Source organism: Accipiter gentilis, chromosome 33 (assembly GCF_929443795.1).
Source record: "Accipiter gentilis chromosome 33, bAccGen1.1, whole genome shotgun sequence".
NCBI lineage: Eukaryota > Metazoa > Chordata > Aves > Accipitriformes > Accipitridae > Astur > Astur gentilis.
This window is the reverse complement of record NC_064912.1, coordinates 7,348,547-7,364,059: the sequence shown is the minus strand read 5'-3', so window position 1 is coordinate 7,364,059 and position 15,513 is coordinate 7,348,547. Positions and strand designations below refer to the sequence as shown.

Sequence of the window (15,513 nt, the reverse complement as noted above, 5' to 3'; positions counted from 1 at the left end):
CATCTCTGTAAGACCCAGATTCTCCCAAGGCAGAAAAATACTATTGTGTGAAATACTGGCACTAGGACAGCCGGGTAAATAGAATTAGCAGCTCATTACTGCAATGTGAGTTGAACAAATGCTTGTGCTCTCTCAAAAAAGGAAAACATGTAAGCAAACAAGCAGCAAAACAAAATAACCTTGCCAGTCATGGAAAATGCTGCTGCTTTGTGAATAGAAATGCTTCTGCTTTGTCTAGAAGAGTACTCATGTTGTGTATAAAAGTCATAACCCTGGGAGATACATTTCACAACAACAACATTTCCAAGCACTCTGATCTGTACAGGGATGGATGGGGATGACAAAGCTGTTACTCTGTTGTCATTATCCTGAAAAGCAAAAAGACACGTCTATCCACAGGTAGTCAGGCATTTACCACATGGCGTTTACATTTAGTTACATTCAGTTTCCAAACACAACCAGATAATATGCAGGATTTAGACACTCATCTTACTTTTGGTAGTGAAGGTGTAGGACTAGAAAGCTGTCCGAACTGCTCTGGGCACGCTGTCATTTCATACCCTTCCCAAGCCCAGTTTCCGTTATTCATCATCACTGAGCCAGGGAGCAGGAGCAATGTGAGGGCAAAGGGCCAGGTACAAATGCATTAGTTGGTCCTGGCCTCAGTCACCCTACTTTAAAGACTTGGGGACTCAGTGGGAACAGTATTTTGAAATGTGCTACCCTATGTTGCTGTCTTTCCATGGACAACTGCACGCTTCATTTTCTTGTCGCTGCTGTTCGCTTACAGCATGGCTACAGGACAGCGTCTTCTTCAGAGGGCATATTGTCTCTCTAGTCATTCATCAAGTTTAATATTTTGATTCCAGCTTTTAGCAACAACAGATAAATTTTCCTCTTTTAAGCAAAATCAGGGATTAAATGGACACAATGGTTTGATGAATAATCCAGCAAATCTGTTTAATCTTTTCCTGCATACAGATCAACAGCCAATTTACAGAGGATTTGTTCATTTAAGTTCTGTCAAAAAACTTGGGAAAAATAAGTATCATTTGCTTTATTGTATGATTGGGGATGTATCATTATTTAACTAATTATATATGAAGGAAAGTGCTTTTTCACTAGTAGCATACTTCCTGTACAGAAAAACAAATGTTACTGACTTTCACCTAAGACTCTCCAGGGTATTTTGTTTGTCTTTCCAATTTTGTGATCCCACTGTGGTTTTACCGGAGCCACTGCATGCTCGCAGGAGTGCACTGCATGCAGGGTGAAGATCTGAGACTGTAAACCAAGTTTCAGTAGTCACATACATTGCTTACTTGTTGTGGAGGAAAGCAGCTAATTTGAGTATATTTTCAATATTCATTTTCTGGTAACTTTAAAGCTTGAAGAAGTTTCAGCTTCTGCATGCTGCTAGATTTGCTTATTCTTCTTCGCTACTGTGAATGCCGCTCTACGGAAACAAATCCAAATGAGGATGATGCGCCTAAATGGCTGAAGGCATGAACAAAGCTGCAAGCCTTCATGGGGGGCTGAGGCCCCAGGGCTGCAGGGAGCAGCAGATTTCCAGGGAGGACAGAATATTTAGGCAAGCATCTGCAAATGAGGACCAAGCTGCCAGTCCTAGATTTAATGTTAACAACTGATTTCAGATGTCCTGGATTACAAGAAATTATTATTGTCAACATGAAAAAATGAATGACAATGACAAAAGGTATTTAAGAGAAGAAAAACATTTGTCAGTGGCAGGATCCCACTGAGCCTCATTAATTTGTGTAGGGATGCTTTCTGATCAGGAGACCCAGTGGTAGAGTATTGTAGCAACTGGATTGATACACAGAGATACACAAAGTCTAACTGACTGCTGAGGAGGAGATTTTAAACAGTCACAACTAGATATTTGCACTTCTTTTAACTCATGTGCTGTAATTGCCCTCTTCTGTAGTATGAGGGCATTTCCATATAGATCAAATCAGTTCAGCAGGAATCAAATTGATTAAACTGTTGTCATGTTCCTCCGAAAGTAAAATCAAACTTCACCGGCAACAAAAGAGGGGTTGTGGAGGAAAACACTCCACCCAAAAGATCCCAATGTGGTGCTGGTTTACTGATGAAGTGATTCAAGAAATTATAGAAAATCTGTATCAGAATTTTCTCCCAGGTTAGGTCAGTTTAGGAAGCAGAAAGTACCAAACAGTTACCACGTTAAGGGCTTTTAGAACATTTCCCCCGTTTTTGCGATAATCAAAAAAATCTTAAAACAGGAGAACAAGCATAACCTCTGTTCTGGAGCTGAGCAGAGCCAGCCTTCAGGGCTGAAAGCAGGCCTTGAAATTCAAAATGTAAGTGAAGGATCTTGGAGACGGAGCTGCTGCAGACACCATCCCCTTGCAGGAAGCCAGACAGGCTTCACGGGGGAGAGTTTGGGATGCTTCTCAGGTGGTGCAGCAAAATGTTAACTATATTCGTGCTTTTTATGAAATGTTATTGCTAATAATATTAACTCACCAAACCTTCCGGTGTTTAGTTACACTAATCTGTGGCACCCTCCCAGGGAGCGGGGCCCTTTCTAATTTTGCTCCCTCCCCTTTGCCCCCCTTTCAGAAGGGCCCCCCAAGAGTTTTGTCGCTTGTCTGGCAGAATTGGGGCAAAGTGACTTTTCCAGACCTAGTGGCAACTAATGCTTTAAGGAGCAGCTGGCAGGAGGTACAAGTAGTTGGCATGCCAGTCCTTTTTCACAGTCACTGAGCATATTGTTCCCAAAATTTTATTCATCCGTGCTGGCTCAAGGCCTAGGGAGATACAGCTCCAAAGCAGGGTATCGTCGCAGAGTTATATTCAGGAGACCGAGGGCTGGGGGAAGTGGAGGAGGAGGACACACAGAGAGGAGGAAGAGGCTCTTTGCGTCACTGCAAAGGATTTGAATTTAGAAAAAAAAATCCTACATAGCCTAAGATACAATTTTGTATTTAAAAAAAGCTTCACTGTTTGAAAAATGCATTGCTACCTTGTTTAATAGTGATCTATTTCGGACCTATTTCTATATGTATTTCAGGCCACACATTATATATTCTACATTCAGCGTTTCCTGATTTAATTTTATAGATGTTTTTAGGAAGCCTGTTTCTTAATGATAAACAATTTGTCTTGGGGTTTCTATTGACAAGTATCTTTCAAATTTCACAGTAGAATCATAGTAAGGAAGTTCAGCAGTTCAGTGCCTGAACAAGATAAAGAAGAAAAGACAAAATTTGGATTCACTCCTGCTTTTTTAGGTATGATGCTGGGTGAATGCCAAGCCCAGACAGGCTGGCTGTCTTGATTATTAAAATGGTTGGTTCATACTATTTGGAGGAAAGAGAAATATCACCAGACGACACCTTGGTTGCGAGGCATTTCATCTGCTTAAAATCTCGGTTTGGAAATTCCTTCTTTGGGAGAGGAGGGGAAGAGTTTCTTTTATGAAACCTGTATTTCCCCGAGTCTCTGCTGTTTCTCTTCATTGCCTGTGTTGTCACGGATTTTAAACACTACCCCATGGTGAAGAAGGCACTAAGTAAAAAGTGATAGTCCCCAGTGATAGAACCTGAGGAATTTATCAAGTTTGATTATCTGGGCTGGGCTGCAGGGTGAGGGCAGGAAACGTGGGTCTGAACTCGTGGCAGCGAGGAGTCCCACGGGCTTTCTGCTCCCTGCAGCTATCGGGCCGCGTGCTTTATTTTACAGATCTAGTAACTAAGTTATCTTCTGTGGAGGTAGCTTAGGAGAGGTATGTTTTCATTAATGCCTCTGCCTTACCCCTTATATTTTTCCCACCCGGTGATCTGTTTGGGAGCTGCACACTAGGTGAATTTCACACTAATTATAAACCAGCCTGTTACCACAGAGCTGAGTCTGTTCCTGAGCTCCACAAGTCTTGAATTTCTACTTTTAAAAGTCTGAATCTGTATAAAATTATCATTATAAAACAAAAAAGGAAGGAGCAAATATCAGAGCAACCAGAAGAAAGGGCATCTGAGACAGCCTGCGCTTCCTGTCTCTGAACTTGCTTTTAAAACCACGGGACGTTGGCTGCGGGTGTTTGCACGACCCGTTTAGTTTCTAAAGGTGTAATTCCTGTATGGTGCGCAGCCCCCCCGGCCGGCTCTCCCCTGCGCCCCGCTGCCCCTCCAGGGTGCCGCTGGTGCTTTGCTGGGCTGGAGCTTGGAGCAGTTTTTCCCGTCATCAACCTCGCACCTGCCAGAGTGAAGGTTTTAAAGGTAACCCTGGGAATTCAACGTGTGTGTGTGTGTGTCCCCCCAAATCTAGCAATTTATTTACTGCTAGATGCTGTAATGTTATGAAAAGAGTTTAGTGAAGAAGGAGGCTTAAACTTTGGCAAGGGAGAAACCAAAAGACCTTTCTGTAGGAAAAGTAGCTGTTGTTACTAGTTGTGTTCAGTTACACAACTTGATCCTAGCGCAGACAGTTTGACATTCATATTTCAGTGGATAGATGGAAAGAAAATAAATGTGAAATAGCGCAAAATGGAGAAAATGTCAAAAGGCAGTTTGGAGGGGAGAAGAGGGAATTTTTTTGCAGCATTAGCTTTGGTGGGAGCTTTTTTTCGTCATATGTATAATAATTATCACAACTACATTGTATGCATTTATTTTTAAGGGATCAATTAATTAAGAAGTTTTCATTTATTGCATTGCTCCAAGGACTTCCTGGGTCAGTGTATGTACATGCACGCAATTGTTAGCTTTTAAAATCCAGGTCTTTTCTAGAAGCCCTGAATTTTTACATATTTGTAAAAGTATTTTCTTACGCATGGCATGTTTTTAATGCTGTGATCCTTCCATCTTTCTAGAAAAGTATTCCAGTTTTATTTTAAGCATAAGTAGACCTGCCTGGCCTCAGGAAGCGCAGAGAGCTGCTGCTTCGATGCGTAGACTAGTTTTATCCTGTCTCTACAGCAGCGCTTCTTTCTGGCTGTGCAATGCTTTTGAGGGATGGTTCCAGATTGTATTCCTTATTTTTGACTTGTTTCTAGCCCATGTATTTCAAAAATCTGCATTTCCCTTGCCTTCTGGCCAGGGGTTTCCCTCAGCTTGGCATTCCCCTGGAGAAGCCAGTTGATTCAGGGACTGCTTCATACGCTGTTGCCCGTGGCAAAAGTTAACCTGAGAAGGAGAAACAAGGTGCTGAGTCTCTCGGCTCAGTGCTTGTAATGGGTGACCAGGAGTAAGCTCAGCTTTCTCTAAGGGAGAAATAAATTGTAAAGTAGTGCTGCAGGGTCTTCTGGGACACAGGTAGGTGGGCATGAAAGTGCCCATCCTGAGGACATGAATATCTGGGAGGATGCTCCCTGTCTGGCATCCCAGAGATACAGCATGTGGAGGGTAGTGCTGGGTGGGGACCTCCCTGAGCACCATCGCTGGTGAGGTTCCAGAGTCGACGTCGCACCTGCTTCGGTCTCGCAGGATTGCTCTCCTGTGCAGTGTTGCGCTTTCATTCCGTCGCTGTTTGTTTTCTCACTTCCCCAAAGAAGTTTATGAAGCTGGGGCTAGGATTGATCTTTGTTTGAGACAAGGTGATCTCTATAATTTACATAGGTTTTTTTCCTTAAAATAATGCCCACCATAGAATCCACTAAACCTTCTTGCTTTTGCTCTCAAATCCTTGCATCTATTACAGGAACACTTGTGTATCTTGCATGTATGTATATACATACATATGGTAAACCTCAAAAGAAATCCCATAACTTACAAACATGTTTCCTGTTGTATAACATGGAAGCAGAACGTCTCAAAGATTCTGCTCCAGGAGTGCTCACGGCTTTGCTGGAGTTTCAACTGTTTTCACATGGTATAGGAAATCCTTACCAAACACCTTATGGGCAAAGAAGGTCCATGTCTTCTGTAAGGAAACTGGCCAGAAAGGTGCCTCTGTTTCAGCAATATTGTACCCTAGCAAATGGTCTTCTAAAAACTGAGGTCTGATCCTTTTGGCAAAATCTTCCCCATTTGTTAATGGAAATTAGAGTCAATGAAGTTGTGATATAATATTTCCAGTGTAGGAAAACCCACTTTATTCAAATATGTTCTGTCTTTCTGGGTAGAGTCAGAATTTTGACATGGGTAAATATTGCACAGTTTTGGCATTAATCTGAAGCTTTATCTGAATTACTTGATCTTTCTGAGTCTATAAAAATTAAGTTGGAAACAAACCTTGAGAGCAGTTTGTAATCTTGGTGCTTCAAAGGCTTGCTGTAAATACAACAGGAACAGAGTTCTGCTGTGGTGTTTCAACACTTCTCTTTTCAGTTTTGTTGGGGAAGGTGACAAGCAAAAAAGAATTGTATAAATTGTATAATTGTATAGAGAGTGTTTTGAAATATATAGTACAGGCTTGGTTCTTTGCATGATAAAAACCTGTTTTGGATTCAGTGTGAGAACAGGTTAACTTCTGCCCCCCCCGCCCCCTTTTTCATACACGTATCACTCGGGGAATCTTAGTCACAAACTTAAGTTTGCAAAAGTTAATTAAGACTTCAGTGCCATAATACCATTACAAGGCCTCCTGCTATCATGTCTTTGCAAAGGTTATGGTGTTAATGAATTATGAAAGCAGATTAACTACTAATCCAAGGTGTATGCTGCAAGCTCAAATAATCAAGCACCTCATTTACTTAAGAACAGGAATATGCAATTCCAAAACTACTTCAGAAATATATTTTGACCAATTCAGAAGCCAAAGACGTTGCACAGAATTAATCTTGGGCAAACTTAAAACTCTGTAAGAATAAAATATAATATAAATATTTCTTTTCCTCGCTCTTCTTAACCAGGAACAGAAAAGCACATGGTTGTTTTTTGTAGAGACAAGCAGTTTAGGATCTTGGCCAGTAAAAGCAGAGCAGGACTTCTGTCCTTTGTGGAAGAAAAATGACAATTCAAAAGGGAATCTAGATTGTAGGCATTGGTTTCTGAAGAACACAGACAGCTGATGAATTCCATACAGAAGAGTGTGCTTGGGAAAATAAGAATCTCTTTGAAGTTCTTTTTTATTGCTGCAATTTGAGAAACTGGGGTAGTTCGAACTGCGTCACTCACTGATACCTTTGTATATGAGTCAGACAATACAATTTTAAGAGAGTTTACAGATTAGGGACTTTTTTTTAACTTGCAAAATGTGTTTCACTACTAAATGGCTGGTAAATTCACACAGTTTAAAGATACATACTGATTTCAGTTTTTCAGTTTAGATTTGTGGTTCATCTTTCTTTCTGGAACACTTGAGCATCACTGCAGCTACAGTACTGCATCTTGTGATGGCCCTTGACTAGCTTCCGGGCTAGGGCATTTACATATTAATTCCAAAATATGATGAGTGTTGTTTGAAATCTGGGGTAGTGATCCTACCAGACTACATAACACGAGGGTTCAACTCAAGTGGAGTCACCAATGGCTACATAATTAAAAACTCAACTGGGCACAAAAGCCTCATGTAGTACAGCATGCTTTATTTGTGGGCCAGCCCTTAAGAGAAGACAAAATGCTTGGCTTTCAGTTTTATTGAAATGAGGTGATTTCTGCCCTGCCCCATAAGATAATGTGTTCATTGTGGGGGGCGTTATTTCATGTGTATGAATTGGCAGGCAACCTTTGAAGGAGGGTGCAGAAATACGGATACAAGTAGTGCATGTTTTCACAGTATGTCATTGTTTTCCCCTTGCGGTGACTTCCTGGGCATTTTATTCCTTGGGTCACAATGCATTTGATTTTCAGCAGTGAGCGAACGTTATGCTGGTTTCTTACATGTGTGCACAAGCAAATTCTGTTTGGTGGTTTGCCACCTCCTCTCAAGGTGGCAAACAAGCTTTTTATTCCCAAGCAAGCTCTTTCAGTGCTGGATGAAAAATGTAATATACAGGAAATTAGTTCGACTAAAAAGCAAAGTTCTGCCAAGGGGAAAATTTTCACGCCGAAAGTCTGTCACAAAATATGAGTTATTACAATGGGTGAATTTACAAATTGCTGTCAAACTGGTGCTGAATGATGTTAATATGACTGTTTAAGGCAGTGCACATTTAATTATTAACAGTTATGATACAATGCCATTATTTCTTCTGGGTCTATATACTTTTATTTAGTGTGCTTCTGCTGTTGAGATTTTCATGCAGTTATGTCAATACAAAGCCTTGTCCTTTGAATATGAAGTGAAGAATTTTGTCTATGTCAGATTCACTGGGAGACCATGCTATTGCTACTGCTACAAACCACTCCCTCTTCACCCTCCCCCCCAAAAAAACCCCCAACCACCCAAACAAACTTATAAACTAGTACCAGTTTCTTGTGGGTAAAACATTATAAAGCAATGTATGAAGAATAGTTAAAGTAACTTTAACACACTTCAAAACACATCTTCTGTGGGATGGAATGATATTGGTGTTGAGTTGGATTCCAGAAGAAGAGCACTTAGGTGAAAGGTTGGACTGAATTTCTTTCAATGAAATGCAGTGAGATTCAGTGCAACTCAATGCAATTAACTTCAGATCATGGATATGGGGTGGAGGGCACATTATCTTCTGGAAGTGCCATGGGATCTCCAAGATTATGAATTGCAGTTTTACCTTTCACCTGCGGGATAGCCCTGTCAGGGTCACATTGACAGTCTCGAGTTTTGATTTTTTCAACATGACCAAAGAACACCAATGCCAATACAAGCCTTTTACTCTCTTCCTTTTCATCCCTGATTTTCTTAGGTGATGGAATTTCAGATAATGTATAAAATGATAGATTTTTTCAATATCATAGTCCAGGGAGCTTGACCTGTATACTGTGGTAGTTCAGACTCTTGGCAGTAAGTTCCCTGTATTTGCACTTTAAATAAAAACTGCAGTTTCTCATCACTCTTTCTGACCCTGGAGCAGTGGAAACAATCTGTTCTCACTGAGAAACACTGAAGCTATGTGTAACTGGAGCAAATATAAATATGGATTTATGTTATAAATCTGTGGAAAATTCTGAGAGAAAATTGGTTTTGAGTTGAGTTGAAAGTCAAGTTTGTTAGATGACCAGAATACCGTCATTCCAATGCTTTGGAAAAGAGGGTTCAATGGTGAATGGAAAGCAACAGTTAGAAATTAAAAACTATGTATACTAATTAGGAAATGGAAAAAGTAGGTAGACTATATTAGAATTGGTATAAACACAATAAGGAATTTAAGACCTTTGGAGCAAATCTATGGCTAGAAAAGCTATGGGACTCTGTAGAGTTGAAGGATGTCTCTGAGGTGAATGAATAGAGTACCAAGATCCCTACCCCAGGGCAGATCAGGTCCACTGCAGTGTCTGGCTGCTGAGCACTTCAGGCGCATGGCTGGTGTTCGCCGAGCCACCTGCGGTGTTATTCACTAGAGTTCGTAAGTGTTCCTCAATGGCACAGTCCAGGTTGGAGCAATGACTCGGTAGAGATGATGTAATCATTGCTAATGACAGGACTGCTTATAAGATAGTAGTATTCTGTCCTTAGAACATGCAGGTTAGTGTGGCAAAACAGGAGAACGGAGAAAGCAAGCGGCAGTACTGTGGCACATCTTAGGAGAGGTACCTCTTGTTGTAGCACTGAGTAATGTCCTTCTGTTGACATAAAATCATACAAATTCCTTTGTAGCTGAACAAAGACCCTGTGGTAAATAAACAATTTTATTGATTCAATGCCTGAACTGGTAAGTCTAAAGGCAGGAAATTTAGGATTGAACCGACATTTCCAACAAAATTTTAAAAATCCTTCTTCCTCCTGTATATTTTATTCTGATTCCCTCTATTTTTTTTTTTTTCCATTCAAAGTGCTAATTAGTTTATACAACTTTTGAACACCACTGAAAACTAACCTAAATACAAAAAAGTTTAAAACTTTTGAAATTACTACACTGAAATATTATCAATCCCTTCAAAGTTCTCATGTCTTGTTTTGACTGAAGGCATTAGTGGAGTTTATCCAAGCGTCACAAAGACACTGTGTATAGCTACAGTGTTGGGAAGGGCTGACAGGACTCTTGGAGGTCTAAACAGGTGAAGCCGGAGTAGATGCACTTACTCTCAGTATTACTCTAGTGAGACAACCGTATAGTTTTACATACAGAGCTGATGTAGACATGTTTAAAATGGTCCTGAAAAACTGGTCAGGTTGTGCAAAGTGCCAGAAAGATTATTCATGGAGTGTACATGTCATACATAATGTGAAAGCTGCTTTAAAAATCATGTCTGCATTTTAAAACTCTTATGTAAACAATATTTTGCTTTGTCTTCTGCTATGGACTGCCTTGAAATGCTCAGAGTCCCCATGCCGCAAATGTAGCCTTTTTACTGCATTAAGAGGATTTGGTGCATGTATTTCATCAGTGGTTCTGATGACTGAACTAGCTTGCTCATTAACTGCTGGACAGCTCATTAATTTTACAATGAACTTTTTTTTCCTTGCCTTCTAGGTTTATGATGAATGTGACTTGGGAAGGTAAAGATTTGTCCTTCACAGCAGATGGTTATCAGGCGCACCCCAGGCTGGTGGTGATAGTACTGAACAACGATCGCGAATGGGAAAAGGTGAGCATTACCTCTGGGTAAAAGCCACGAGAGGAGATAGGAGAGGCTTGATAGAACCCTATTAATGACAAGAAGACAGATTAATGTCATGGATGTCAATGATGATATTCTGCTGTAGCAGGTTTGTCACAACAGTTCAGAAAAGATAATTTTACCTTATTCCAAGTAGGTCTAAGGAGTTTTAACAGGGAGAGCAACTTTTCAGTGAAGATAAGCCATGTGGATTTCAGAAGGTTTCTGTGAAACACACCTTGCATTGCTGCTTACAAGTTAGTAAAATAAAGTGGATAACTGAAAGACCTCCAGAAACTTGGGCCTTAACTACCTAAATTTGTATGGATTTGTATATCTTGACAACTCCAGTCCTTTTATTTGCTTCTGTTTTTATTCTTTGACAGATTTTAAAGTAAAAGTAAACTCTTTTATTTATTTATTTATTTTAAACTCTGAAATTCCTATTGAATTGGAGGACAATCCCTATAACATTTTCCTAAAAAATTCAGACTCTTGACTTGTGTTCTCCTGGTAGGCAAGTGATCTCCATAAACCTCTATACAGACTAGAAGGAAAAGTGTCTTAATAACAGGGCTAATCATATATGCAAGTAATAAAAGAAAAAGTTTATCATGAGCATTTTTTCTTTAAACGTCCCACCTCAGGTCCCACCTCAGCCTGTGATTGTTTTGGCTCTGAATTTTGCAGGTTATCTGTGGTCCCACGTTTCAAAACCAGGGGACCTTAGAAACTGTTTGCAATGTGAGACAAGGAAAAAATACACCTGTATCATCCACCGGTTTTATTTTAAATTCATAAAATATGATCCTGCATTATCTAAATTGCTGCTGTAATCTTTGAACTCATTTTCTTATAGTTTTAGGATCCCATAAAATCAACTTGAAACTCCAGTTTGCAAGACTGCAAGACTCTTCATTATGTTGAATAATAATGACAAAATAAGAATTACTGAAGGACATCTCAGTAAATATGCTAGTCATGCAAAACCACAGAGAGTAGTCCTAGATTATGCTATGTATTTATGTTCATTTGATGCAAATTTAATTCTCTGGATAAATTTAATCCTATCCAAATGTGTCAATCTGAATCTTTGGAGGAATCTTTTGCTCAGTAACCATTATGAAAATTTCTTACCCTGTTTTAAAATTCTTCAACAGTCTGCATGTCATATATAATATTCTGGAAGAAAATATTATACTACTTCGGGAATATTAGTGTGATGCACCAAAGGAAGAAAATGGTTGGAGAGGCAGCCAACAATGCTTATGATATAATCATTTCCTCCACTTTGTACCTTGAAACTTCTCTAAAGAGACCATTCAAAGGACAAGGGGAGACAGGTTTGATGTTTTTGAAAAATAAGCTAACAGCAGCAAAGAAATGCTAGATATATGAACTGATACTATTTCCAAGAAATAACTTGAGTCTGTTTTGACCTTCGGGTGACTCCCCTGCCAGAGAACGGAAGATTTGGTGCAGGTTTTTCTGTATCTCACTGCGCACGTTGTATGGCAGCAGTGCACGCTCCACCTGCTGCGCTGGGCTACAAGACTCTCTGTAAGCTGATGCTTACGTTGTCTGTGCACAGTTTCCCATCTGATAAATCCCTTCCTGCTCATTGTCGTGTTTGAGGGGCTTCTAGGAGGAAGAAAAGAGTGCCTGAAGGGAGGCTCCTGCCCAGAAAAAAATTTATGCATCTGCTCCTAGCTGCCCCTTTGCTTTAGAGCCCTTTTGGTAGCCGGCCAGACGGGTCACTTCGGTAGAGACAGCCTGCCCCTAGCTGCAGCTTTCGCTTCTGCTTCTCTATCATAGGACTATGGGAAGGGAGCCAGGTTTAATTATGTCAGAGGGGAGAAGTGAAAGGCGGCCAAGAACGGGCTGTCACCACCAGAATTATTCTTCTGACCACAAGCTGATCCCTGCCTCTGTGGATGAAGACAAATAAACTGACTAATCAATTGTCCTGGCAAGCTGGATGTAGCTCTCGGCTATCTCGGAGCACCCCACGTTTATATCAGCAGAGCGTCGCAGAAATAATAGCACGGCTCCTCCGACTTAGGGACATGAGAAGGCCCTTGCCCACTCCCTGGTTTATTCGAACATCTCTCTAGTGTCGTCTTGACGTTCTTTCCAAGTTACATTTCTCACCCCATATCTCTTAGCTGATTTCTTTCTCCTTGTTCCTTTCTCCTTGTGCTGTTTTGCTCAGTTTCAAAACTGTCAAATTTACTCATCTGAGATCTAACATTTCCTGCTCTGAGTTTCCAGACAGGCGCGTGCTTTTACTTCCAGTTACAGCATGGCAATGAGTATCACAGAATTGTTTTACTGAGTCTAATTAAATATCCTCAATCCTACGTGGAAAACATCAAGTCTTAGATTCTAATTAAATTATTTACTCATGAAAAACTGACAATTCAACAGCCTGCTAATCCTTGTAATGTACCTAAGGTACATAGAAATTGTGAGTAGCTGCTATATTATTTATGTAAGAAAGAGTAATTATGATTTATTTGGAGATTTTTTTACCCAGTATTCTCCTGAAAACACAAAACTTAATATTAAAAGTTAATTTTCTTTGGTTTTAGTATAATAATAATCTGCTTTTACTTAAACACAATTTTTCCTTGGTCTCAAAATTTATATACTTGACTCGAGGCTTGAGGTTATAGAAAATCCATTCAACCATAGCTGAAGACCATACGTCTTACCCCTAGGAAAATAAGTTCCTTTTCCTTTACAAATGACTCAGTATCAAAACTTTGAAGTGGTAACTTCACATGTAAATGGGGTTGACTGAGGGATTTGTCAGATTATCAGATTCTGAAAAAAGCTGGTTGGATGGTAATAGTTTGAAGACTGAAAATCACTTTTGGGCATGTTCAGCAGGCATCCAGCAAGATATTTTGACAGATCCTAAAGCAGCTACTCAAACTTCTGACATCAACATTCATATTCTTGCTGCTAATCTTGACAGGCAAAGGGACTGCTGTTCTCAGGCAAGAGATTTTTTAAGAAGACAAGTTTAATGTGCTTGTTTCAGTGAAACTTGGTAAATTTGCCAGAGTTAACAGTGTTGCCCAAATATCACCAAAGCGCTGCAGGAGCACTGTGCTAGTGCTAAAAAATCCTCAGAGGTCCAGCAGTACCAGCTGCAACTCCCCCATTAAGCTTATCTCAGCGGTGTGTGGCCTGGGCGTCCCACGCAGCCCATTACCTTCACTGAGTTGCAAACTTCACAGTCTGTTAGTCTTTCTTTCTTTCTTTCTTTCTTTCTTTCTTTCTTTCTTTCTTTCTTTTTTTTTTTTTTTAAATGTAGAAATCAAACTAATCAATCCAGTATTAAAATCATATACTAGAATATAATTAGCAGGACAAAATTAGGTGGTTTAATTAGCTGTGCATATCATGTATGTTAAGTAAGGTAGGGAGGTCTGTACAGCATTTAAAGATGAGTGTATTCCATGTGTAAAGGTGAGTTCCAGGATAAAAACAATTTTTACTCGTGCTCCCAGATAGATACAGATAAAATTACCATGGTGGTCTGTGTTCTGGGAGAATTTGTGAGATATAAGTGTCCTGCACATTTGTGGCCAATGAATTTTTACAAGAAGCAAGAATAACATGTACTACATGGCACAATTGCTAGTTAAATGCCGTTGCAAGAACTGTTACTTACATCCAGGTTTATTCTAAACATAACCAATCATCTTTAACTTTCTATTAATGCAGGATTTAATGTAGAACTTAATTTTGCTCTGATTAACTAGCATATGCCAGGTTTACAAGCTCCGTGTGAGGTTGTACACATTTGTATCTAAGTAGGAATGAGTGGGCAGAGGGTGCGTGATTCCTGCCTGGAATAAATGAACCAAGGTCTTCACAGAGAGCTCCATCTGGCTACTAACATCTACCGTCATGTAGCCGAGAAAAGACAGCTATCATATCTAATAGTATAGCTGAAACTTCACTGGACAAGAACTGAAAAACCTAACAGTCAGATTTCTGACAGTTTTTTGTCAGAGTACTGTGATAATAAAAAGTAACCAAGATAGTATAGGGTAGTTTCTTGAGAAATCTCAGTTGATTTCAGAGAAGGGGTAATGACAGCTGAAGAATCCTGATGCCTCATGGTAGACATTCCCTAAAAGTTGTGAAGAAATGCAGATATTTGAACTAGAAATTGCATGATCTAATAATCCATTTGCTGGTATATCTTTTGTCAGTAGCTCTGTGGCCTAACATGATATCTTATCTTGGCCCATAGCAGAAACAGCATGCTTTTTTAACATCTGTTGGGTTGTCTTTTTCCTTGTTCCATCCTTGATGCTTAGCGTATTTAGTTGTCCTGTAAATATGCCTATCCTGACACTGTCGAGCGAAAATTGCGTATTGTTTCTGTATCAGTGAGCTTTTACTTAGCCTAAAGGCCTTTCCTTTGACCTTTACTGTACTGGATTGTTTGAATTGCACCAATTATTATGTAGCATTTCTTAAATCCCGTATTCCCAAGGAGGATGGTTCTCTCCTCTCTGCTGCTGTAAAGAGATCGCAGCTAGCATGGAAAGTGGTGGTAAAATGTCCTTTGCTCCTGTCCTTTACAGCTAATACTAGAGAGGAGATAAAAGAGTAGGAAGACTTTCAGGGCAGCTCTTCCTCTCTAGAGCTAAAGGTATGGCTGGCTGGACGTTTCTGGAGAGCTGTAAGATCTTCACTGAGTGCAGAGGAGACGAGAGGGCTTCCCTCACCGGGAGGTGGCGGAAGGGGATGTCAATTTGTTTAGCTCTTTTCCTTTCTAATGACATAATCAACTCATAAAATGGCTTCTCTGGCATGAGTTTGAACTCTTGTGCTACATAGAGTTATTTGGGACATTTCCCAGTACCAAAACTATACCAACCAC

The 15,513-nt window shown here is 40.1% G+C and overlaps 1 protein-coding gene across 5 annotated transcripts in view; it reads left to right on the top strand.

Annotated features, from left to right (window-relative positions):
- The window catches only part of GRIN2A (glutamate ionotropic receptor NMDA type subunit 2A), a 196,837-nt gene that overhangs the window by 111,329 nt on the left and 69,995 nt on the right, over positions 1-15,513 (top strand). For all 5 annotated transcript variants that reach the window (XM_049835519.1, XM_049835518.1, XM_049835520.1 and 2 more), the window contains one exon: positions 10,481-10,595. In XM_049835519.1, the coding sequence (XP_049691476.1) occupies positions 10,481-10,595 (115 nt within the window). The remainder of the gene's footprint in view (positions 1-10,480; positions 10,596-15,513) is intronic.